Genomic DNA, 26,152 nt, shown 5'->3' on the forward strand with positions numbered 1-26,152 from the left:
CAGAACTAACGCACATTTTGGAATCAGCACCAGAGGATGATAAGATGTATACATACCACTGGAAGGTTATGATTCATCCACCCCTGTAGACCTTGCATCCCATTCTTAACACAGTAAACCTAGGAAAGGGAAGAGGCTTTCTTCAGCACCCCAACATTCATATTGCTCTACCTTAATGTGGCTCCATTCAGTGTTCTTTCCCCCAGATTGCCTATCAGTTTCTATTGGTGATAAGAAGGCCTGATCCATCATTGAATCTCACGGCATTTAGAGCATAGAATCTTTCACCATTTTTTTTTCATCTTTTCACAATTATATATATAGTGCTGTGTAGTATAGTGCTGTATCTGAGTTGAGTTTGTTTAAACATTACTATTGATTTCTGGGTTTACAGCCAATGAAGACCAGCCAGAGAAGCCTCACTTTGACTGTCGCAGTGTGATATTTGAACTGGATTCTTGCAATGGTAATGGGAAGGTTTGCCTCGTCTACAAACATGGGAAACCTGGTAAAGATCATTTCCAGAGCATGATTCTACAGTATGGGTGTGGTCTTCCTTGAACTTGCCTGTCATCCATCAGTGAACAAAAAGTTCTCTGAGATGCTTTCATATCTCTTCTTTGTGCTAAGACTCAGCCCCTCTGGTCCTCTCTGAACATCTCCCACTAAGCTAATTTCTATATTCTATCTCCTTGTGTGAGTCACTTTGAACAGTCAGTGAGACACATGAGAAAAGCTTCAGGAATGACCCATTCTGTTCATATGGTTGTGCATTTGATAAGTGTTTAGGAAATGTGGTACTTTTTTTTTTTACTTTTATATGTAGGTCATTTAAGAGCAATAGAAACCAGAATTACTAGACCTCAAGTCCCCACATTGAAAACCAAGAGAAAGCAGGGCTAAATGATAGTTACTGAGAGACTATGTATACCTAAACAGAAACCACTGCCTGCTCCTACAGACTGAATCTAGAGCTGATCACATTTAAGCGCTCTTTTTACCTCTTTCTGGTGGTGCGAAGAGGCATAAAGATTAGAAATTACCTCTGGGGAGAAGAGATTGTTTCCAGGTAAAGCTGCTGTAGCAAGACTTGGAGCTGCATTGTAAACAGTGATTGGAATTACATATGAGGAAGGAGTGAAAGGGATAACAAAGCAGAGGGACAGATGGATAGAAGCCATTGTCATGAAAAAGTTCAACTGATTTGTGGTTATGACAGTTCCCTTTGAATGACCTTAAGTGGTTAGCCTGTGCTCATCTCATTCAAAAGAGATGCAGCCACTTCCTCTCATGCAGAGCTTGAAAGGCTTTCCTCACTGAGCAAAAAGGTCTGGAGAGTCTAGAAGACTAAAGAGTTGTTCAAAGCTGGTTAAGGAGAGTGGCAAGGTTCAAATGAAAATGGGCAGGTAGTTTTGGAGAAGGAGGAGAGCAGGTGGGAAACACCTAGGGGAAGGTGTTGCAGCTATCTAGAAAGCTAATGAGCCAGAATAGGCTAAAGGTGACAGAAATGGAAGGTCACAGATGGATCTAAGATAGGAGCTGGCATAATAGTGCCTGGGTTAGCTGACCTAGGATAGGATATCATACGAGCGGGATTGCAGGAGTGAGATGGTATAGACCAGTGCTTCTCAATCTGTGGGTCCAACCCCTTTGGTAATCAAATGACCTTTCACAGGGATCACCTCAGATAATCGGAAAACATAGATAGTGACATTATGATTCATAACAGTAACAACAAAAATCATTTTATGGCTGGAGTTCACCAACATGAGGAACTGTATTAATGGGTGAAAAGTTGAGAACCACTAGTATAGACTCTTTTACATTGGATTTTTGTTATTGTTTATTTTCAAAGCACTTTTGATTAGAGACCTCTTTTTAAAAGATTGATCCTTACAGTTTCTTTCCATCAAAAAAGGAAGGAGTGCTGAGTCCACACAGAACAGAGAAACATCTACTGAGATAGCCTTAATGAAATGCCTCATGGTCAAAGCCATTGTGTGATCAATCAGAAATCTAATAGTATCAAATTGATGAGAAAAAGCAGCCATGAAAGAGCAGAACTGGGGGGATAGAAGGAGAAGGAGTTTTATTTTATGCTTTAAAACTTTTCTACTGTGAGTTTCTCTTAATTTTCAATGTATATTGACATTTTAGCTAAAAGGAAAAACATAAAGCTGTCCCTTTCTTCTTATACTGTTTAGGATTAGCTCATGACACTGAGATCTGGTTCCTGGACAGAGCATTATACTGGCATTTTCTCACAGATACTTTTACTGCCTATTACCGCCTGCTCATCACCCACCTGGGCCTGCCCCAGTGGCAATATGCCTTCACCAGCTATGGCATTAGCCCACAGGCCAAGGTAAGGAGAGAACTACCACCCTCCCAAAATTCGTTGTGTATCAAGAATTTCCTGTGAAAGTGTTACATTCCAAATACCATCCGCAGTAACAGATCAAGGGTGGAACCCATATTTTCAATAAGCAGTGATTCCATTGTTGGCTAATAGCCTCACATGATTTGGATCTAATTAAGTAATCAGGATCAACTGGAGTGTTATTTTTAATTAAATGTCACTGAGGGCTTGGATCCAGATAACTGTTTTTTGATTGACAATACAAACACTTAGAAGGATTAACAAGTTTCTGCTTGCCCTCTGCTCCCGGTATACATCTTCATTGGCAGGCACAGTTGTCAGTATGTATGCCCTCCTTGAGAGACTCATTACATGCATGGGGTTTTTTGTTGTTGTTAGTTTTGTTTGTTTTGGGGTTTTTTTGTATCTTTGTGTTAACACAAATGTAGCAATTCTGCACTTTTATCTTTTCACTTAGCGCCCCATATGGATACATATAGAACTATCTTCTGCATACAGACTAGGCATCATTTCAAACAGGGATGCCAGGTTTATACAGCCTGCCCTGAAAATACCAAGTGGTGGCTAGAACTTTTTAGTGGAATAAACTGGTCTTGTCTAAAGAAAAATCATAGTGATTTCTTATAGCACTTAATTAGCAAAAAATTAGAGACTGCATTCCACTGCAGCTTTACTAGATAAATGGCCTCATTCTTCTCATATTTTTCATAAGGACAGCTTCCATGTAATTAATACTGTGAGGTGTTTTGGTCGAACAGTGGCACAAAAGAAAAAGAAAATGTGACTGTCCTTTTTTCCATAGCTTTCTGAGCAACTGCAGGTATAGAGTACCAGCACACAGCTTCCCATATGGAAGTTCTGCACTGACCTCTGCCACACCACCTGGAATTTCCATGGTGGGCACCATCTGCTTTGATGGCAAGTAGGAGGACATTGTCCTCTGGTGAGCTCAGTAGTTCTCATACTGCATTTATTTTGGAGGCCTTGAAAAACACTGGATATGCTTGTCCAAGAGCTGATGGGGTCTTTCATCACTTACTGTTAGTTTTTAAGGCAGTTTTTCATAAAAACATGTATAAAATCAGCATTACATCACTGGATGTGTAGACCAGAAATGTATTAGATTTTGTAGCTTTTTGAATTTTGAAATAATCACATATATTTTACCAGCTGACAGTTAAAAAAAAAATGTGGGTTAGTGATGGTCAGTTTGTAATGTCTGTCCTATGTGCCACTGCTCTCGGCCCATTTCCCCTTCAGGCTGTGACCCTTTCTCACTTCTGCCTTACAGCAATGGTTCAGTATGTACAAACCCATCACCTACAACAATACAAGCCTGCTCACAGAAGAGACTGACTCCTTTGTGAATAAGTTGGACCCCAGCAAAGTGTTCAAGAGCAAGAACAAGATCTTAATCCCCAAAAAGAAAGGGCCTGTGCAACCTGCCAGTGGCCAGAAAGGACCCGGGCCCTTAGCTCCTCCTTCTGCTAAACCTTCCTCTGGCTCTGGAAACTCTGTCCGAAAATAAACATCCCATCAGCTTCACAGCAGTGATATCAACGCACAGGTGCCCTGGGGTGGCCCCATCCTCGGGCATCTCCTGGGGACCAAAGTCTTAGCCAGGAGTTGGGAAGACCACAGGAGTCCTTTCCTCCACAGGTTGTGCCAACCCCATCTCCAAAACCAGCTAAGACTTTCAGGTGTGTCTGAAATGTTTTGTTTTGTTTTTACGTTTATACCCAATCCTTAATGTCTTAGCAGTAATTAGGTCCTCCCAAATAAACCCATGGCTGAACTCATCATCATCATCAGTAACAACTAGTCATGTGACCATCTCAGTTATGAAAATTTTATACCCTTCATTTCATTAGCCACATTTCAATTATGCACTTGATAGTGGATTCCATATGGGATAACATAGAGACAGGGAGCATTTCTGTCATAGAAATGTTGCATGCGAACATTTTCATACTGTCAATGTATAATGTTAATACCTTAGCTTTATAGGCTATATGTTTTGAGAAGACACTTTCAAAGACACAGTCTTGTGTTTTTTATGACCTATACCACAAACATATCTCACTTAAGTCATTTCTTTTTTTTTAATTTACTGTAAAAACCCATGTTCCTGATCATTTTCCTGTTTCCAGCTTTGTACGGATATTTCTACATTTGCCAAAACCAACTTTTTAAGAGACTGACTCGTGCTGTATTTTATCTTTTAAAGCCAGTCTGCTCACAAGAACTTTTAGCTGTTCTGCTTACTCACAGTTGGGAGCTGTCTCTCCCATCTACCTCTGTTCTAAGCAGTACCCTGCCTGGAACAGTGTGGGTGCCAGGAGGCCTTTGTAAGCATGTCCTGTAATTCAGAAGAAACATGGTGGTATTAGACACTGAGCCATCCCACAGGTTTATCTTCTGTTAAATATTAGGCATATAGCAATTTCTATGAAGAAATTACTCTGATTTTCAGTTAAGGATATCTGATTCCTTCCTCTGCAGTCCTGGCAGTGGGCAACCCCAATGTTCTTAATGGCTGCAATTTTTGTACTGATATTCCAGAAGTAGAAAAATAAAGAGTTCTGAGGAAGGGGAGACTGCACACATCCTTTCTTGATATTTTCTACCAGTGCTTGTCCAGCCAGGCTCTGTGTGCTGCCTCTACCTACTGGTCACACTAGGCTTCTCTTTTCTGTCGTGTGATGGGAGCTACAGGTCCCTGTCTCTCTCTCTCTCTCTCTCTCCACCTGCACTCCTCTGACATCACTTTGAATATTTATGAACATTTCAAATTCTTGTTTGGGGGACTGGAAAGATGGTTTAGCAGTTAAGGGCATGCACTATTAATGCAGAGAACCCAAATTCATCTTTAGCACCCACATGAAGCAGCTCACAGCCACCTATAACTCCAACTCCAGGGGACCCAAAGTGCCCTCTGGCCTCCACAGGAACCTATGCACACACAAAGAATAAAAAGACTTGAAAAACGTATTTTGTTGTTGTTGTTGTTGTTCATTATAATGATACTCTGGAAGGGAGTGGGGTCTTCAGTCTTTGTTTTAGGATCTCTTTTGCTGTGAAGAGACATAACCATGGCAATCTTATAAGGAAAACATTTCATTGAGATGGCTCACTTCCAGTTGAAGAGGTTCAGTCCATAATCATCATGGCGGGGAGCATAGTGATATGTAGGCAGACACGGTGCGGGCTACCTCTTGATCAGAAGACAACAAAAAGTGGTTTGTGACACTGGGAGTAGCTTGAGCAAAGGAGACCTCAAAGCCCACCCCTACAGTGACATACTTCCTCCAACAAGGCCACACCTCCTAATAGTGCCACTCCCTATGAGCTTATGGGGCCAGTTACATTCAAACTACCACAGTCTTTCTCCTCCTACCACTTCCATACAACCAGGAAATCTCAGAGTCATCAAGGACTGGCAGACTGCCTGGCTGCATCCACATTTTTTAATAGTTCAGATACTGAAAGGTAAGTGCTCCAGTGTATTTGGGAGCACACAGAGCTCCATGCTAGCAGTGGATTCCAATGTTTTAAAACATGCTGATACATGATCCTAGTTTATGTTTCAAGACACGATCTGTCTCTATAACCCAGGCTGGCCTCAACTTTGCAGCTGTCCTGCCTCCATTTTTCCAATGCTGGAATCGGGGCACATACCACCATACCTGTCCACTTCCAATGGAAAAGTGTTTAAAATGACATCAATCTATCTTTTGAAGCAAAAGCAGCTTCAAAACCAACCATATAACATTCAGTGTGGCAAAAAATATTCTTTATGTGTAACTTAATGATGATATGACTGTTATGACTGTCAGATTATCCATAACTTAGGAGATAATGTCAACCCTTTTTAAATGATTTATTGCACTTGAACATTTAAAAATGTGTAACAGTTCCAAGGAAATCCAACAGTACCAGGCCATCATTTGTCTGCTTTTGTGTTACAATTAGAAGCAATCGCATTATCTCCATGTAGTAGGTATCCTTCGGTTGGTATTTGTGGAGCTCTTGAATTTGATAGCACAAATGAACAACTCACGCATCTTCTCTGCTCATTGAATACTTATTTGTCTCATCATACTGCCCTTAAAGGACACACAAGGCCAGACTTAAGCAGAGCAGTAAATCAAGTGAAGCCCTATATAGGTGGCCCTGTGCAAATGCATAGGTCACTCACCCAGGGAATTTGCCCTTCTAAGAGAAAAATGGGCACTTCTAGCAGAGTCTTAACATGGAAGATGAATGAGTTAAATGGGAGAAAACACCCATGAGGCTGATGTTTTTAAAAATGCAGTCAAGTGATGGTGGTACATAGCTTTAACCCCAATACTTGGGAGACAGAGGCAGGCAGGTCGCTCAGAGTACAAGGCCAGCCTGGTCTACAAAATGAGTTCCAGGACAGTCAAGGCTATTACACAGAGAAACCCTGTCTCAAAAAACACACACATAAAAAAGTAAACAAAAACTCTTTTTAAAGTACAGGTAAAATGTTAGTATATGCTATGCAAGAAACTTAACTGCCCAGGAAAAATTCCCTGTATTAGAGTCACAAAATATGAACAGAACTGAACACCTCATGCTGTACTGATGTAGCTAGTGTCATGTACCACACACAGTGTCACGTCATCCTGCTTGTAGGGAGGCAGCCAGGCCAAAGACAATGATGAAAGGGTCCAGCTAGTATGCACACAATAGCCTATAGAACCTAATGCTTAAAGCTGTGATCTCTAGACTTACAAATGTGCACCAAAGGCACTGGTATCACTTGGAAAATAAGATCCAGTTCATTTCTACAAAATCAGAATTGCCAAGGAAAATTCCAGGTATCAGGATTTTCTTTCCTTTTTTTAAAGACAAGACCACACCATGTATCTCAGGCTGAGCTACAGCTATGTAATCTCCTGTCTTACACATACAGACACAGTGTGCCACTAATGTTTTAATTACAGACGTACACCACTATGCCCACTGTGGGATTTTAGTCAATTTAACAGTAATACTGAGTCTGAAACATTCTGCTTAAGGTTTGAGTTGTTTGGTTTTAATTTCATGAAAAATAAAAATTCTTTTTGTCATCCAGTAAAGCATATATAATACCTGGAATAGAGGGGCTGAAGATAAGGCTTGGAGGTTAAGAGCACTGGCTGCTCTTCCAGAGGATCCAGGTTCAACTCCCAGCACCTACAAGGCAGCTCACAACTGTCTATAACTCCAGTTTTAGGGGATCTGGTACCCTCACACAGAAATGCAGGCAAAACAATACACATAAAATAAATAAATTTAAAAAGATTTTTTAAGACTAATGAATAGAGTTGGGCAATGGTGACACATGCCTTTAATCCCAGCACTTGGGAGGCAGAGGCAGGCTGATCTCTGTGAGTTCAAGGCCAGCCTGGTCTACAAGAGCTAGTTCCAGGACAGGCTCCAAAGATACAGAGAAACCCTGTCTTGAAAAATCAAAAAAAGAATAATCACAGTTTTTCACTTTTGCATAATATATTTTCCTAAAGTGTTGTGGAGACTATTAAACATATACAGATATGAATACAACAGTGCCCATCACAGTTTCAATAGTTACTGTCTCATGGCTAAAGTTTTAGCTATACTCCTATTTCTCCAACTTTGTCTCTTTGCAACCTATTAGTTTTTAAGTCATATGTCTTCCTTAGGTTTTAGAGGTTGCTCTGGTAGTTATAATGCATGTTCCTTTTTCTGTTTAGAGCAGTATTTCACACAGGGTCCCTGGTGGCACTATTCGTGCAATGTAATTCTGACCATTACAGCTGAATGGACTACAGGTAGGTAGCAAACCCATGGCTGTGCTCTTAAATTTAGAATATGTTGATAGATCCCCTCCTTTGGCTTCAGTCACTAGGTCATTACCTTACTTTGTACCATAACCAAAAGCAATTTATAGAAGGTAGTATTTTTCTTACAGTTCCAAAGGCACCCATTATGGCAGGAGAGGCACTGCTGCAGGCAGCCAGAGCAGGAAACTGAGAGCATATATTCACCTGCAAACATGATGCAGAGAAACCAGGAGCGGGGCAAGGCTATACTATAACTCTAAAAGCTCAGCCCCTTCCTCCAGCAAGTATACACTTCCTAAATACCCTATGGCCTCTTCAAGCACCACCAATCAGGGACCCACTATTCAAGTATGCCGACCTATTTTCTTATAAACCCACACAGCCTCCATTATGGAGTTGTGACTGTTAAATGAGTTCAGGCATAGAATCAGTACTCAGAAAAGGCAGTTGCTGCTTTTCCTGTTCTCCCTTTATAATGTGATCCCACTGTTTCTAGCTGTTGACTTTCTGCTCGCAGCTGTGCTCTCCTAAGCCATTCATTCTTTGTTCCAAGACACCGATTTGGTTCTTCCCTGTGCCTTTTTACCTGCCATTTCCTCCTGAGGTTCAGCTCGAGTATGCCTCTACCCAGAGCACAATGAACCCCCTGCTCTCCTTTAAGGAGATTACCATCCAGTGAATTTTGGTCATCTTAGCTGACCTCTGTACTTCCAGTGTAATTTTGTGACCAGGGGTTTTTGTGCTGCTTTGGAAAACCATTCTAGTCATTATGGAGTCCCATGAACCATTAATATATAAAATTTAAAGTTGGTTATCCAAAATTTTCATTAAGTAAAACGCATCATATTTTAGAACAACTAAGAATTAATGACAAAAGGCTATGAAATTGCATAATTTTTTAAAAATTGAGAAGACAGTAACTGCCTTTTTTTAGAGTCTGGATACCCTTAGTCTGGCTATGTATTTGTCAGAAAACCCTGTCATAATGAAATACATTACACATGGAGCCACGAGTGCCCCGCGTCTTTTCTGCACCACGTATTTCCTACCCAGCAGCCTAGCTGACTGGGTATCCCACCAGCAGCTATCTTGATAAGACTCTTAAAGAACAGAAAAGTAACTTGTGAGACATGCTGGGATGTACCACATCTTATCCTGTATCTATAGGAAACGTTCTTCAACATCATTGATGCTCCATTTCTTCAGATGTAAAATGAAAATTTATGGAAGGGCTGTAAAACTCTATTAAATAATGCAAATCAAGTACATGGAGATGGTTTCAATAAGCAACAGCTTTTTAAATAGCATTCAGAAAGTCCATTTTCTCCCCATGAATTACCTAACCAACAGAACCAACTACTCTACCAGATGATATTTTGAGAAAATTGATGATCTATTTTAATACATATCTTCACTGTCTATTTCAAAGTCATTAGCTTTCTTTTAAAATTGAAAAGACATTTCATTTCTTAAGCAATTTGGCACTTTTGTGGTGTAGTTATCACTCTGATAAAATGATTTCTAATCAAAACTAGAAATAGCTAAAGAATGGTGGATAACTGAAATTTAATTTGATGACAGCTTCCCACAGCTTCTGTTATGCCTCCTAAGGAGAAGAATCATGGTTCCCCCTTTCCCAACTGATTACCCAGCCCTGGCATGCAGTTACCTCCAGACCTGGCTCTCAGTGCAAATTTGTATGGTTGTATCATTTTTTTAAGGACTGCCATAACGAGTTACAACAAACCTGATGGCTTAATAGAACATAAATTTACTCTCACATACTTCTGGAATCCAAAAATTCAATATCAATTTCACAGAGCCAAAATCCAGGTGTCACTGGGACTGTACTTGGAGGCTGTGCTGGAGAGCCTGTCCTTGCCTCCTCCAGCAGATGTTATTTTGGGGCCACATCAATTCTTGCTGATTCCACTTCACCTTCTCTTCTGTGTTTTTCAAGTCTCTTCTGGCTGACCTTCATAAGGACTTATGATTGGATATGAGGTGTACCCAGACACTGCAGGATGATCTGCCCACACCTGTAAATGTCTTCTTTAGACTTCAGAGATTAGAACCTGAGGTCCCAGAGGTGCCATGAGTCAAAGTGCCACAGTAGTGTTTGCTACTACACCACTTCAAGGGACCATGAATGATGCAAATTTTTGTTTTGAGAGCCACAGATGATCTAGAAGCAACTTAAGAGCTGAGAAACTAAACTGCTACTTGTGCCCCTGCTCTTCATCCCTGTGTTGTGTTCAACAATGAACTTGGAAGAAGACAAAGAGTAGGTCTCCAGCCTTCCCAGGCCCTAGGCACAGATTCCTTCATCCCCAATTTTCTTTAAGTTACTTTTAAACAGAAAATAAAGTCTTAAAGTTCTGAAAAAAATCAGTTATCTTCAACAAAATAACATTTGCCTTTCATCACATTCCAGCATTTATGTGACAATAAAGACACAGCAGTACCTATGATCATGACCTGAAAGATTAGCAATGACATCTTACACAGGTAAAGTACCACAGTCTTTAACATTTCACAAAAGTCTTATAGAGACATTTAAAATATAAAAATTGCTAATGTAATCAGAGAGATGACTCAGGCTGCTCTTGCAGAGAACCAGAGTTCAGTTACTAGCACCTGGATCCATCTAAAACTCCTATTCCAGGGGATCATATGCCTCTTCTTGATTCTACAAATGTACACACACACACACACACACACACACACACACACACACACACTTTAAAATTGCTAAATAGAGGCGGATAAATTATAAAGTGGCAACAAGGACAGGAAATAAAACCCTCCAGTTTCACTAAAAAGATAATGTTACTAAACTTAAAGGTACAAAATGGTTTTTTGAGGCTCTTTTGAGCTTTTTTAATGTATCTGTTTAGTCAGTAGACTTCAACAATCCAAAAGGAAAAAGAAATGACACAGAACAGTGTTCTAGAGCTATCCTGAAAGGAAGGCTTGGAAGGACTTACTGGTGTATTTTAACTACACTTTGACACTTCCCAACAAGGACCTCTGGGTAAATAAAAGAGAATTCAAGAGCTGACCTCTTGTACCACAATCTTGTTTACTCCACGTGATAGGACATCGAAATCTGTTTGGTGAGAATCTTGTGTCTTTCTTCTGGCTTTCAGGGAAGGAAAAGCCAAGCATAGTTCACTAGGCACATGGTGTGAAGAAGACTTTGCTCAAACATGTCCTGTTGATCAGTTCCTTTCTAGTGTGAGAGTTGTCAATACAAAATAAATTATTTGTATCTCTTCCTAAATAAAATGGATCACAGGATGTACACACTCACACACGAACATGCACACACACCACAGCTTCAGCTTGCTACCTATGCTACCTAGGTCATACAAGGACAACTAGCCGACAGAGATAGCAGAGAGTCATATGAAGACAGCTAGCCAATAGGGCAAGGATCACAACATCTTGCGGAGGGTAAGAGAGGAAGCTAAAGATAAAAGTAGCTCTGTGTACACTGGGTGAGTCCCATCCACAGACTTGGATGGGCATCTCTGGCCTGCTACATTGTCCCATATTGCAGTGAATATATTCAAATGAAGCTCTAAATAAAAGACTCTCCTTGCCTAGCAGCAAAGGAAGAAACTGGTCAATCTCACTTGCTTCTCAGAAGTGTTTGATCCCTAAACTTAATGTTATATTCTCCCAGTCACTCTGAATGTGACCTCTGCTAAAACAACAGAATTCAGCAGAACACTAGGGGCCTCCCAAAGGGCACTCAAGTATCCATTCACCGAGCAGCATTAATGGCGAATCAATCCCACACCAGTTATGTTTTAAAGGGGTATTTATTTTGGGGGGTAAACTTACATGCACATAAACCGTCAGGAAAGGAGCCTAGTCGCTGGAGCAGGAGCCGGAACCAAGCGCCGGAACCAAGAGGCCGAGCCGAGGCTTGCCGCTCTTCTTTTAAAGAGAAATATACCACACCCCAGTGGGCTGGTATTTCAGCGGCTATTGGCTGATGGAGAGAAAGGCGCTCCCGCAGCACTGTGGGCTCGTGCTTCAGCGACTATTGGCTGAAGTAGCGGAAGGTACTCCCGCAGCACAGCATGACAGAAATGCAGCTTCCTGTGTTTGTACATTTCTGTCCTCTGTGATCGATAGCCCATGCCTGAGTTCAGTGCTGGGGCAATAAGCCAATGCCCCCAAATACAGTAAACCACATGGGAAATGGTTCACATACAAAAGGGAAATGACTATAATGTCCTACGTATCCTTTCCAAGGGGCGATTACATCAGTTCCCTGGTCTGTAATCTACAAACCCGCTGACATTCCCAGGTTCTCATGCAGTACTCACATCCATCAGGTAGCCTCTCCCAAATGCCTGCTTGAAAGGGTGCTCAACAACAGGTTAGGGAGGGCACAGTCAGAGGGGTAGGTGTGAATACACCACCTTTTTATAGCTAACATCTGCTGCACGTTGCCTACAAATCATCGTCCCAGATACAGGTGCACAAAGGTTCTGAAAGCTGGAATATTCATCCAGCTGCTGAAAGTAGCTACTGTAAATGGTTTACCTTTTCCTGGTTTGGGAGATAGGTTTTTCATGGGGAGACCAGGCCAGTCTCTTCCTAGGCACCTGCCATCCCCATTGTCACTCTGAAACCCCCAAGATCCCAGCACTAATGCTGTTTGGAACACTGTAGGTCTTGATCACTCGTACTTGAGACAAGTGAACGTAAAATCCATAAGGTTCTCTGTAGACAGCACTTTAAGTTCTACTTCATCTAGGTGATTAGTAAATTTTCTGAGAAAATGAATTTTTATATAAAAGGCAAAAAATGTTGTTTCCAGAATAGTGTGGCAAGCTACTCTGGTCTCTGTTTTAGCTTCATACACATCAGACGTCATGGAGAAGGTAAAGCACAGCAAGGCTAACAACAGCTAACATTTCCTGCAGCGATGGTAACTAAAAATAAAAGAATGTTAAAAAAGCATGTCAACAAAACACAACCCAAAAGACCTAAAGAGCATGCCAAACAAGAGTCCTTGAGGGTTAGGAAGGGTGTGAACCTGCGTGGCTATTTAAGACCCTTCATCTATGAAATAAAAGTTTCTTGTGATGACATTAAACTCTGTTTATTTAGTAGTTGAAACATGGTGTACATTTATGAGCTTATATAAACATTTAGTACATCTAAAATCCACAACTGGTAAACAATCTGTGCTTGCTTTTGTGTACAACGTTGGCATTTATATCTGGACGTTTTGTTGTTGAGGAGACCCAGGTCCCGAGTCTAATCACATTGCCTCGTGTTATCGTAACAACTGTGACAGAAGTGATTTGTTCCTTACAAGGACTGCTGCTTCCTAGAAAAGGTGTCACACTGGGAACTAATAAACCAGGTATCAAGGAAACAAGAGAAACACAGCTGACTTGATAAAGAAAGTACATGCAGGAGATTCCCGGAGATCCACGTCAATGCACAGTGGCGACACAAGCAGTGGAACACCCAGAAATGAGCTCTCGGTTCTGAACCATCAGAGTCTCCTGCCCCTGCTGAGAGGGGTGGGTTAGCCAGAGTGGGTGCTCTGCTCAGCATACTTCCTGAGGGCCTACAAATGTCACAGTTGCAGTTCAGACGTGCCAACCAGGCCCAGGGCTCTGGCTTCTTCTGGAGTCAGGCCACTCTTCAAGGTCCTTCGTACTGCAGTGGTCCCCACAGGTCACAAACAAAGAGACAAGAAGAGAAGGAAGTATTAGCGAGAAACATATGGTACTCAGTGTAGCAATACCCACCTACCCAAAAAATCCAGGGTAGCCTAGGACTACTCTGCTCTTTCTGAATGAAGTACCCTGGGAGAGACCATGGGAAGATAGGGTTGCAAGGAGGAGAGGGATGTCCTCATAGGGTTTATAGAGAATGGGCACAGACTGCAGAAAGTGTGGGTGGCTGTGGAAATCTCACTGTCTCCCTAGAGTGGTATGTAGCAGAACTGTAAGAGTCATAACATGGGAAACCTGGTTCTAATAATACAAGAGAGGGAAACTAAGCAGCACATAGAGAGGGGTCAGCAAGTGCCCAGCTGCAAAGCAATGGGAGGAAATACAAAACTGGGGATGTAGCCACGCCCTATGCAACCAAGTGTTAGGCAGAGCTCAGGGAAAGGGGTGATGGTCACCAAGAGACTCTGAGTGACATGGGTCTCAGCGTCAACTTGACCAAGGACCTTTTGGGACAGTGATTGATATAATCAGTGACTTTTCCTAAATAGATATCAAGGAGCAAACTATACAACTCCTTAGAGAATTGAGAAGACACTGCTTTCTATATATCACACAAATTTCAAGAAGGCCAATGTCCACACCACCTTCACTGGGGCATTGTTGGTTGCTGGAGGTTGCCCATATTTCGCACGGAATAGGCTCAGGTTTAGCTTGGCAATACACATTTCCTATTGTTTGTTATCAGAAATCTTGATATGCAAATGAAGATTGCATAAAGGCGAAAGAAGTAGCCGTTGTCTGTTTAAGAAACCCTGACATTTGAAAGGTTCATTACATTTCCCTGAAGTTATAAATTATATTTGGCCCACTATGGTTATTTGAAGGTCATAAAAATAGCTATATTTATTCTGTTTTTAGAATGTTTAGATCTACCTCCTACCCTAATCACAAATTAACCAATTCTTCAGTTGATCAGAACAGTCTACTAATCATTGTAGGAAAAAAAAAACTAATCCCTTGAATCTTTCCATTCCGTATTCCAACCCACCCAAGTCCCATCATACCTTCCCCAGAAAGGCAGGGCCCCATTTCAAGGCTCTGTTGGCAGTACCCCTAATCTATGCCTCTATTCCCCACCCCCGCCCCTGCCACACAAAAGCTCATTTATTATATAGCAAAGAATTTGAAAGTTCCAGGCTGTTTTCATCACCATTCTCTCCCCTGGGTCACATGGATGTCTAGCAAAAGAACAGCCATGCTGAGAAGTTGGAAAGCCGGTGTTCTCTTTCTGAGTGCTGGCTTCCCATTTGGGGCGGGGGTAATTTATTAGTGTGAAACAAATGGCTATGCAGTGCAGCGGAATGTTTCAGAGTCTCCCTGTAACCACCTCTCTGACCAAGGCTTCCAGTTGAACCCAGATTTTTTTCTCATCATCATAATCTTAGCTTCTGTTGGTCCAGCCTTGCCCACTGAGAGGCAGTGACTGTCCACTTGGGCACACAGCTGAGGTAGGTACCCTCAGCTGTCTTTAGGAGAGAAGTTGACCCATGAACCCTAAAAGTTTGATCAAGAAATTCTAGTCCTTTTTTGTAACATCTGTTTTTCCCTCAAGAGCAGTAATTTAAAACCTTGGGCTTAGTGTTAATTTGTTCTATATAAGAACATATATTTGTCTTAGAATAAGGAAAAATAATTTTTTCTTAATGAGAGTCATTTAAAAAACAGTATATTTCAAATACCATTGTGGAAAAGAAAAGTTAAATGAACTATGTTGTACACTGGATACGGTTCAGTGCTGTGTCTAACATGTTGTGATACAAGTCTACTTTTCTTTTAAAATAGATTGAAGAGTTCTTATGGTTAGGTAAAAATCATCTCTAGTATTTCACTTATCAGCTAGCATAGTTATAATCCTCAGTAAACAACTGAAGAATGAGTCTCAGCCTTCAAAATGGCTATTGGTGCTCATAGGAGAAGCAGTGAGGACATAGTCATAGTATGAGGGAACAGGAATTAGGAAGATAATCAGAGACTGTAATTCTATCCCAGTTGTCCTCAGAATCTTCCCAGTGAGCAACCATGACAAACCTCAAGTTGTCAGCTGGTTGTAGGTCATGCCAAAGTGACAGCATCTTTACAACAACATGTCTCTGATCCTGGAACTTCAAGATCCCATCACAGATAGGAGCCAGATCCGATCTTGAAAGGGAACTCAACAGTGAGAGTGTGAACCTCTCTCAATCATGGAAAGATCTGAGCTTCCTTCAGACAAGAAAAGGCTGACTATGTGTCCATGGTTTGTGGCTATGTTATCTGATGGATAGAGTACCTGGTATCAGGTATGTGATCAGCAAGACAGACCCTTTCAATAGATGGGTCCAAGAGAAGAAAGAACAAGGAGTGGGGTGATTCTCCCTAGCTGCCACAGCTATCCTGCATCAGTCTGGGTTGGAGCCCTCCAACACCATTGAGCTTCCACATCATCTAAACAAGGCCAAAATCCAGGCAGTTTAGGTTTGCAATCATTCCTGTGACAATGTATGCAATCCGATATGAAAAAGCAAGAAACCAAAATATAGAAAAACTCAAGTTCCAAGAACACTGTTCCTGGATCAGACCTGCCAAGCCAACTGTCAAGCCATGCCTGGAATTTGTGAGAGAGCTGAGGTGACACATCACAGGCTGGTAGTCTCTTGATGAGGTGCTAACTAGCAGTGTCAGAAAAGCGACAGAATGTGCTGTGGGAGCTTGTGGGTGTATGAAAAAGCGCTTGACATGTCACACCGGCAGGTCGGGCATGGACAGTGGCCTTGTACAAGAACCATGTGTGGAATCCATCATTGGCTCTGGGGACACGCAAGTGACAGTGACCTTTATAGACAGGTCACAGATTTCTGGATTTTAGGATTCTGTTTTATTTCTCTAGAGGATGGACTTCATCTTTAGTCAAGTGAATTATGTAGCCGAGACATCTTTATCATTCATATCTATTCACCTTACCACCATTAGTAAGTAATTAAACACAGCACTGTTTCCTACTGAGGTCTCTCTAAACCATTGAACTTCACAAAGATTTTTTCCAAGTTGTTTTTTGTTTTGTTTTGTCTTATCTTTACTCTTAAAAAGCTTGACATTATCGTCTCTTTAAAGTAGGATTCAAAGTCTTTCATCTCCCATCTTCAATTTCTGTTGCTAGTGCCACCCAGTAGAGATACACACTGACATGCACAGGGCGCCACACACCTTAGAGTAACTGTGTCACAGAAAAACTCTGTTGGGCTAAATCAAAACAGAATGTATGGCTGCTTTGCATAACACTGAAATAGTAACTACACCACAGGAAATTATGACAGCCACCAAAATAGACGCTCTCTGGACAGATTGAAGAGGAAAATTCATTGTTACTGTTATTGTTCCCAGTGACATTGTGGGTAGGAAAAATCCGAACCATGTGTTGGGTCCAATGAAGACAAGCAACTTGTAGAATATCTTCCATCTCCAAGGAATGGAAAGCTAAGTCAATACCTTATACAGTCTCCCTGCTGAAAGTCCCTGGCTCAACCTTGCCATTCTCTGCCAGGGTACTCCCAGGTCTGGCAACCTGTCGCCATCTCTCTCTAAGCACACCATGATATCTTCTAGCCAAAAATACTTGTCTTTTTGTTTGCTTATTTGCATATCATTTAGTGAGGCAAGGGGTGGGGTGAGCTCAGGGCTCTGCACATGCTAGGCAATGCTCTACTGCTGAACACACTACTGAGGGCCAACAGCAGCACCTAGGAGCTTGCCATAAAACAACTCTTAGCCCATCCAGCTTCAACAACATTGCATCATTCACTTGACCCCAATGTTATTTTACTTTCTGGGAAGATTCCAAACAGACACTAAAGTAGATCATATGGGAAAAAAAGAAAAGCAAGGTATGATAGGCTGAAGAAATTTGTTTTTGCATTCATTATCCTGGAGAAAAAGCATGGTAGTGAGACATGTAGAACATTGCATCTCATACCTGAGTCACCCTGTGTCAATCTCATAGACAGGATGAACTGGGATATCCTGTTTTTGCATTCCTACTAAGTTCTCTGCCACTGTAGCATGACTTTGCTTTATCCTGGGGACTCCTTTTCCTCCTCACCATCCCTTACTCTCATAGTCAAAGCCAGCGGACATTCAAGCTGTCCCCTGAATGGCCCAGCAGCAGGCTGAAGCCTGGGAAATGTGTCTAAAACACTGTGGGCCACAGCTAATGCTAGCAGATGCCAGAGGTCCACAGGGATCCCATTTCTTCACAGAGAGGGGTGCCTATAAGAATCAGTGCAGTGCAGAGAGAGGGGTCAAGAACAGGCAGCAGGTACAGACTAAAAAGACGAAGCAATCACTTTGATTTAATTGAAGGCTGGTTGAAGAAAAAAGGGGGGAGCCAGGAGAACATTAAATGGTAAGTACTCTGCTTATTCATCAAGTCACTTGCTACCCCTGCTTTTTATTGTTAACCTGCCAGAGACTACGGTAAGTCCTGGAGGAGCCAGCCTTTAGCTCAGCAAGTAGCCTCTGGTGCTGGGTGAAGAGCAGAAATGCAGCCTCTAGCAAAGCATTTGAGCCAGTACTTGGTAGTAAGCCTTGCCTCCACATACTGGAGGCTTTCAGCGACCTTTGAGACCTTGCTAGTTAACACAGGGTATTAACTGATAGAGGCTAGGGCACATACAGCAAGTACTTTTGACAAGTATAGCTGTCACCCCTCCCTCCTTAATAACAGACACTGATAGGAACTTCTTTCCTTATTGCTAAGGAGTGCAGGTGGGCACTCTAATGGGCGCTTCCTTCTGAGTTTCCGGCTTTCCAGGTCAAACTGAAATGCACTCACGAGATTTGCGGTTGGCCCTGGAACGTTTTCTCTCCCGTGGCACCACTCGCTGACTGGGCACTTGGGTGGCCGATTTGACAATGCGGTCCATGATCTCATCAGCTGCATCATCGGTGACAGCAGGTGACTCATCGGTTCCCATATTCCATGAGCTAGTGGATCCTGGAAGATGAGACAACCAGAGAACGCCACGTGCTCAGAGAAAAGACAAACAAAAGCAGCAAAATCTTAGCAGTTTTCTATGGAGCTGACATCCATCAGAGGTGGATCCCAGAAAAGGCCAGCGAGAGCTTCAGAGTTAGTGGCATGCATGGGATGCTGGTCTGTCTTTGCCTGAGTTTGCTATCCTGCCAGTGAAGTGGAAACCTGAATTGGGACATTTATTTTATATTTCCCTACAACATAGCTATACTCCTGTCTCTTGTATTATCTAGCTCTCTTCCCCTCTTCTGTATGTGCCATTGCTACCTGTAGGTTCTGTGATTATCTGAGGGCAAATGACCTAAGACAGACACTACATAGCACATCAGTGACACCCAGCAAGGCACATCCAATAACGCATGGAGAGCCACCAAAGGGTTAATGAATCAGCTCTCCATCAGTAGCTATATGTGCCTAGTCATTGTCACTAAACGAACTTCCCTCGTGTTAAAGAGAAAGCAAGCAGGTCTGTGATAGACACTTTAGGTTGGGATCACCTCTAAAGCACTGGAAGGGGACTGCTCTCTTCAGTCCTCAGCAGGGACTTTGACAAATACCTGTTTGCTCCTTGACAAGAAAATGTGTTCTGTAAATAATTACGTGTCAAGACAGTCCAAATCTCCCTATAGGTGGCTATTGACTATAGACAGGAAGAAAGCACAGGTTTCCAAAAAACACCAGCTAGAAACCAGTGGTAATTTAACATCTAGGACTATGACCTTTGTGGTAGATTAATGTCCTTCTGAAAATTCAGGGATGATGAGGAGCTTCTTCAAAAGGAAAGATACAGGGATATCCCAAACTGTTCATCTCTATACCTTAAACTTCATTTTGTAGTAGAGATACAGTTTCATAAGCCTGCAGGTTTAAGTTCTCAAATACATAGCCACTGATAACCCAGCCTGGCTAAGTCCTAGCTGAAACCAAATTCTGAGGGAAGGAAAGTGATTTCTTAAATGATTTTAAAATGAACATTAACATGTTAATACATATGTATTCTACCTCTTCTTTCATACTGGTATATTTAAATTTTTGAGATTCATAAGCATCTAGCTATTAATGATATAAAATTTGAACAATCTAGAAACAGTGGTTGTTTAGTAAACTATGATATTTATGGGTGCACACGGAGGAGTATGTCCATCCATGTGCAAGTGTGTGCTTGAAATCCTACTATAAACATGAAAGAAGCTGAGGACAATGTCTTCAAGTGACAGGGGCTGTTGTAATTGTTGACACAGCTTTTAAAGTCTATTTTGCTTAGCTTTCTAGTGGCATACCTACAGTATCTGCATGTGCACAAAGACTATTCCTGCTTGCTGGTTATAGCTAAGGGGACTTATTTGCTCCCACCAGAAGGCCATCTTTCCTTCCACCATCATAAACCATTCTTAAAAATGGGCACTTCCCTGCAAATCACCTTTTAGAGTTGTTGCTGAGTTTCCACATGTTCTCAGGAAGGTCTAGGTGCTGTGATGGGTGGTAGGGGACCACGTGATTGGTCCAGCTCTCAGACTGGACCACATAGTCTCTATGACAATGGTTGTCCTTAGAGAAGAGCCATCAACAGCAAAACTGTCTTTCATGTAGCAGGGCCCTGATTCCCTTTCACCTACCTGGTTTACAATTCTGTGTCTTATCCTGAAATCTGAACTACCTTGCATGAACCTCACACAGCTCCCTCAATTCTATTTTGTCCTGATAGACTTTCAGAGCACTGGGCAGAAATGCAGGAATTTAGAGACCCTCCCCTCTGAGAATTACCAGCATCGCCCATCCACACCTCCCTGGTGACCTCGTTTTAATGTAGCAGTCAGGAGAAACCAAAGGTTGTTTCTAGAGATTGGTCCAGCACTCCTGGGCTATTCTATGATGACTTTGTCATCGGGTGACCTCATTCTGGAATCGATTTCTGTTTTGTATCTTTTCCTGGTCACTCTCTTTGCTACCTGGTCATCACTTGTTCCCATTCTTTCTGCTTCTATACATGTCCTTCTTAGGACCTCTACGCCTCTATGTAGACACTGGGAAAATACTGACATGACCTCTCATGCATCCAAGGGGCCAGGCTTCATTTCAAGACATGTAGACATAGCAGAGGGAAAGAGCAGTCTGGCCCATAATGGCATACTATCACGTTATCTTCACTGCATCTCTTACTCTACGGAACTGTTTGAAAGCAAATGCATATTTAAGTTTCCCTTTTGGGTATCTAACCTCAGTCTACAGGGAATGAGTCATGTCAATGGAGGTACTGCTGGAATATAAAGGGAATGCTTGTTTCACTTCTGAAAGATAATCTCCACGATAAATGGCTAGAGGGGAAGCTTCTTCCAGCATTTAAGATGTCAATCTACACTTTTTAGGTTTTGTTTAAATCTCCCATAGTATCTGTTGAAAAATGAACCACCATTTCTATAGCTGGATCCTAGGTAAGTAGTGTATCTATTCTCTCTTAGAAAAATGTTATCTTTATATGTAGTTTTCTATACTTATTCTCCTTGTTATTTTCTTTTGTGTGTGTGTGGGGGGGGTGTTTTGTCTACAAATACATCTGTGCATCATGTGTGTTCTTGGTGTCTGAAGAGGCCAAAGGAGGGTATAGATTTTCTGGGACTGGAGTTACAGATGTCTGTGAGTTGCCATGTGGGTGCCTGGAATTGAACCTGGGCCCTCTGGAAGAGCAGCCAGTGCTCTGACTGCTGAGCCATTTCTCCAGCCCCTCTGCTTGTGTTTTAGACATGTGGGTAAATTGTTGTTTCACTAAGCACTTGTATCTCTTACACCTTGTTCTGATTTTCTCAATGTCCTTCTCTTTGCATATTTTCAAATAAATTGTCTTTGAAATTAATACTTTTTCTCCTTTTCACACAAAAATCTGCTATTAAACCTGTCCACTATGGTCCTTACTTCAGGTGTTTTATTTTGTGGTCTCATCAAGTCCATTTGACCCCTTATAAATTCTAGTTATCTGTAAAATCATCCACTTTTATTTAACCCACTTGTGTATGCTTTCATTTCAAGACCTCGGGTTTATATTTCAGTATGATGACGACTCAGGACTATGCCACGATTGTCTGCTTTCTCTGTTGACTGTCGGTCATGTTTTCATGTCTTTCTTAGCTTATAATGTTTGTGGATAAAGGAATGCAGAGGACCGGTGCGATGGCTCAGCAGGTAAGGAAGGGCCCTTGCTGCTAAGCTGATGATCTGAGTTCCTTCCCCAACCCACATACCACAGAGAGAGAGAGAGAGAGAGAGAGAGAGAGAGAGAGAGAGAGAGAGAACTCCTAGAAGCTGTCCTCTGACTTCCACAGTAGGCTGTGACATATTCCATAGGCACACAAAACTAAATTTAAAAACTTAAGAAGAATGCAGAAACTGGCAGCAGGTTCATTTCCTATAGAAACTTCTCCCTTTCCTCTGCCAAAAGACAGCAATGTCTTGAGCTACTTGGACCAGATAATGGTTTTAATTAAGAGTCAGTCCAGGGGGCTTTGGAGATAGCTCTGTCAACCACTTGCCTATTGCGTAAGCAGAAGGACCTGAGTTTGGACCCCAGCGCCCATGTAAGAACAGGTCTGAGCAGCTTGTATGTGTAAGCATAGCTCTGGTGTGGGCAGAGATGAGCAGATCCCTGAAGCTCGCTGGCCAGTCAGTCTAACCAATCCTAGAGAGTTAGTCTCAGCTCCCTCAGAATTCTTGTGTGTCTACTACCATCTCTTTTCACAGTTTTGTAATGCCTTATAAATTGCTTTTTAACTCACTGCGTTTTTTTGTTTTGTTTTTTTATGTCTTTATACCAGGACTGGAGACTTGTGACTCTCTGGGACACGACATTTAAAAGTCTCTTTTTAGAAAAATGATATATAAAGAAACTCAACAACCTCCCTTCCCATGGTGGTTTAAATAAAATTGGTCCCCATTAGGTCATATATTTGCATCTTAGTGTCCAGTTGGTGAACTGCTTAGGATTAGGAGATGTGGCCTTACTTGAGGAGGTGTAGCCTTGTTGGAGGACATGTGTCACTGGTTTTGTTTTGTTTTTATTTTGAGGTTTCAGAGGCCCACAGTAGGCCCAGGCTCTCTCCCTCTCCCTCCCCTGCCTGTTCCCTTAGCTCAGGATGTAAAGCTCTCAGCTTCTGCTCCACTCTCATGTCTGCCTGCATCTTGGCTGATGATTATGAGCCAACTTTATGAAAACTGCAAGCAAGCCTCCAATTAAATACTGCTTTCTAATGGAATTTTTATCGAGAAATGTGTTTTAATGTGCAATATTAATATATTTGTCTTTATAACAATGCAGTCTTGTATGTGGGTCATATATGACTCTCTTAGAATATAGAACTTGGCCTATGAGGGCATAAGTGCCTTCATTGTACAGCAGTCATGAGGCAGCCCTGCCCCCAGAAACAGGCTTTCAGTATTTGGGGGAGATGTGGGAACCTCTGAGTTCTAGACATCATATTCTTTCAGCTGGTGAATTCTGAGAATGGACATCTCTTCTAAGAGCTGCTTCCACCATTGTGTCTCTTCACAGTAATAGAGCAGTTGTGGAGAGACTCTCTAAGCTCCTTAACCAGCGAATGAAAGGGAACCCACATAGTACAAACCTGACAAGATTTTTTTTTAACCTTGGTTCCTTTTAGACCAGAATAGATGTCTAGTTTCTTTTAAAAGTTGTACAGTGTAGGCCACTGAAATGGCTCAATGAAAAGAGCTCACTGCACAAACCTGACATTCTGAGCTCAATCCTAGAACCCACAGAAAGATGGAAAGATAAAACCAACTCCACATGCACACAGTAATATTCCCTCTCATTTCTCTCTCTCTCTCTCTCTCTCTCTCTCTCTCTCTCTCTCTCTCTCTCTCTTTCTCTCTCTCTCTCTCTTTCTCTCATACACACACACACACCACACACACACACACAATAATAATAGTAAATATATCTGAAAAGCCTCAATACTGGAGTCCCTCTCCTGAGATGGTTTCCACTGTACCATTTTTACACGCAACCAGTACAGCCTTCTGTAGAAGGAGGCATGGCTAATCCATCACTGAGAGTACTGGGGACTTGATGGCTCTTCACACACATTCTCTGGACACAGTCACCTACAAATTGCAATGGGGACCATTTTTATGACATGGCCTACCTGAGAAGACAAACCCCACCCACCAGAAGTTACCTCGGCTTGCCCGGCTGCGAGTGCGCATGCCAAGCACAGGGGTGGCATCCTCCACAGCAGGAGACGACGTTTTTAAAACAGCTTTCATGTTCTCATGTTCAGCTGCATCCTCGGCATAGCTCAGACCCTGTGGCTGGCTTGGTGTTGCTGGAGAACTGCCAGAGAACTTGCCAGACTGCAAAACCAAAGTGATGTTAAGATGTGAGGCACACTTTCCAAAGAGGCCGTTGAGCTTTGTTTTGAGGGAAACATTCTCTCCTCTGGTTTTTCTGTTGGTGGATACTCAGTATATTCTGGAGTTCTGGCAGTCATAGAGAATGTCAACAAACGGCAAATACCTCTCTACAGGAAGACATAACACCAGAAAGAGATACAACAGGCCCCAGAAGGAACTTCACCTATCCATCCTGCACCAGAGCGGACACCATCTAGGGGAGACTAACACTAACTCCCTACTGCAGGAGTTAAACATCAAACAAAACCCTGACAAGACCTGACATTTGACTTGTCCATCAGATGCTTTGAGCTTCATTTTCTAAGCTAATGCTGAGGGTTCTTGTGGATCTAACCTCATCTCACCTTTAGCAGAAAGGAAACTGAAAGTCTCTAAGAATAAGTGGCTTTGCCAGAGGCCCCAAATGTGCTGAGTGTCAGATCACAGAACATGCCAGATAAATCCAAGCTGAAACTGAACTCAGCAATACTACTTTTAGTTTCATTGAAAATGCAGAAGCTTGCTGTAACGAGCATTAGAAATGCAGGCTGGCTTTCTCAAAAAAATGCACACATATAGGTTTTCAAGGGGTTCTCTAGAACTCTATACCGAGTTTTATGTGCGCACAATGCTTGCATCTGAGTGAAGAGAAAGATGATCCACAAGATGTTAAACATGGACCAAAATCAGCTCCAAGTTTTTGCTTCTCAGCCACTGTTATAGATCTGTGACAAATCTGTGCTCAAGTGTCTATGCTTCTCCTTCCTCGGTCCCCAGGGTCAACCCTCACTGCTCTCCTTCCTTACTGAAGGATGCTCTACACATTTACTTTGGTTTGTTCTCGCTTTTGATGCTGTGGATCAAACCCAGAGCCACGTACATCCACAGCAGGTGCCATGCCACTGAGCTCCATCCAAACCTGATTCTACTTTGTTTTGCTCTTTATACTCTTGGTATGTCACTTAGTCTGGTCTGAAACTCACAATTCTCCTGCCTCAGCCTCTCAAGTCCTGCGGTTACAGCCATGCACCACTGTGCTCACCACATCCATGGCTAAGCTAGAATTCCAGTTCTCATGTTTCGGTTGTAAAAGGCACAGAAAGGGGGCTGGAAGGGAAAGTCTTCGTCCAGTTTTCCAGGGCTGAACCTGCTCTGAGTGACAGGGTAACGATTAGTCCTTGCTCAGGGACACTGGAAAATGCAGTTAGCGCCTCACTCTCTGGCACAAACAGCATGACAAGGACTGATCGGATGGTTAGTGATCACAGGAAAGCAAATCAGAAAATGTCGTGCATAGTTCCAAGTGCTAAACCGTGCCAACACTTCATGCCGACTATGTTAGGTTACTCTACAGCACACAGAAGGGCAAATACAGAATTCTTCACGTTCACGAATTGTCATACCTCAATGTCATCCTCGTCATCAGTCTACCCGAAAGGACAGGACAGGACAAGATGGAAAAGACAGAAGGGTTCTTAGAAGGCACAGAAATCAACAAAGATGAGATCATCTCAACGACAAATCAACATTCTAAAACCAGAAAGCAGCCGCTATCAGCGGGGCACACTGCCTTCAGTCAGAAGGTGCCAGGCTCTCTCCCCTGTTCTCACTGGGTGCTTCTTCTGTGTGTTCCAAGACCACACTGAGAGAACGCAGAAACTACCAGAAGGGCTTCAGGTGGTAGTCTCCCGAGAATACCCATGAAGTCAGTAATTGGCTTTCCTGATCACTACTAATCTACATCCTCCACGCAGCTGGCCAC

General features: G+C 42.3%; 2 protein-coding genes across 11 annotated transcripts in view; one reads left to right on the plus strand and one right to left on the minus strand.

Annotated features, from left to right (window-relative positions):
• Tpgs2 (tubulin polyglutamylase complex subunit 2) overlaps positions 1–5,371 on the plus strand; it is a 55,030-nt gene extending 49,659 nt beyond the window's left edge. Inside the window, exons 5-7 of one of the 2 annotated variants that reach the window (XM_048442602.3) lie at positions 395–466; positions 2,205–2,365; positions 3,672–5,371. In XM_048442602.3, coding sequence (XP_048298559.3) covers positions 395–466; positions 2,205–2,365; positions 3,672–3,908 — 470 coding nt within the window. In that variant the 3' untranslated portion in view covers positions 3,909–5,371. Of the gene's footprint in view, positions 1–394; positions 509–2,204; positions 2,366–3,671 lie in introns of both variants that reach the window. The other variant, XM_048442601.3, reaches the window with a different exon arrangement.
• Positions 5,372–13,317: 7,946 nt separating this feature from the next.
• Fhod3 (formin homology 2 domain containing 3) overlaps positions 13,318–26,152 on the minus strand; it is a 429,672-nt gene continuing 416,837 nt past the window's right edge. For 6 of the 9 annotated variants that reach the window (XM_087896219.1, XM_085700029.2, XM_085700035.2 and 3 more), the window contains 4 exons: positions 25,794–25,817; positions 24,177–24,351; positions 18,790–18,951; positions 13,318–13,902 (listed from right to left, as the gene is read on the minus strand). In XM_087896219.1, the coding sequence (XP_087752345.1) occupies positions 13,820–13,902; positions 18,790–18,951; positions 24,177–24,351; positions 25,794–25,817 (444 nt within the window). In that variant the 3' untranslated portion in view covers positions 13,318–13,819. The remainder of the gene's footprint in view (positions 13,903–18,789; positions 18,952–24,176; positions 24,352–25,793; positions 25,818–26,152) is intronic. The other 3 variants (XM_085700036.2, XM_085700030.2, XM_085700034.2) reach the window with 1 other exon arrangement.

The sequence above is a fragment of the Myodes glareolus genome, chromosome 13 (genome assembly GCF_982192425.1).
Source record: "Myodes glareolus chromosome 13, mMyoGla1.1, whole genome shotgun sequence".
Lineage (NCBI taxonomy): Eukaryota > Metazoa > Chordata > Mammalia > Rodentia > Cricetidae > Myodes > Myodes glareolus.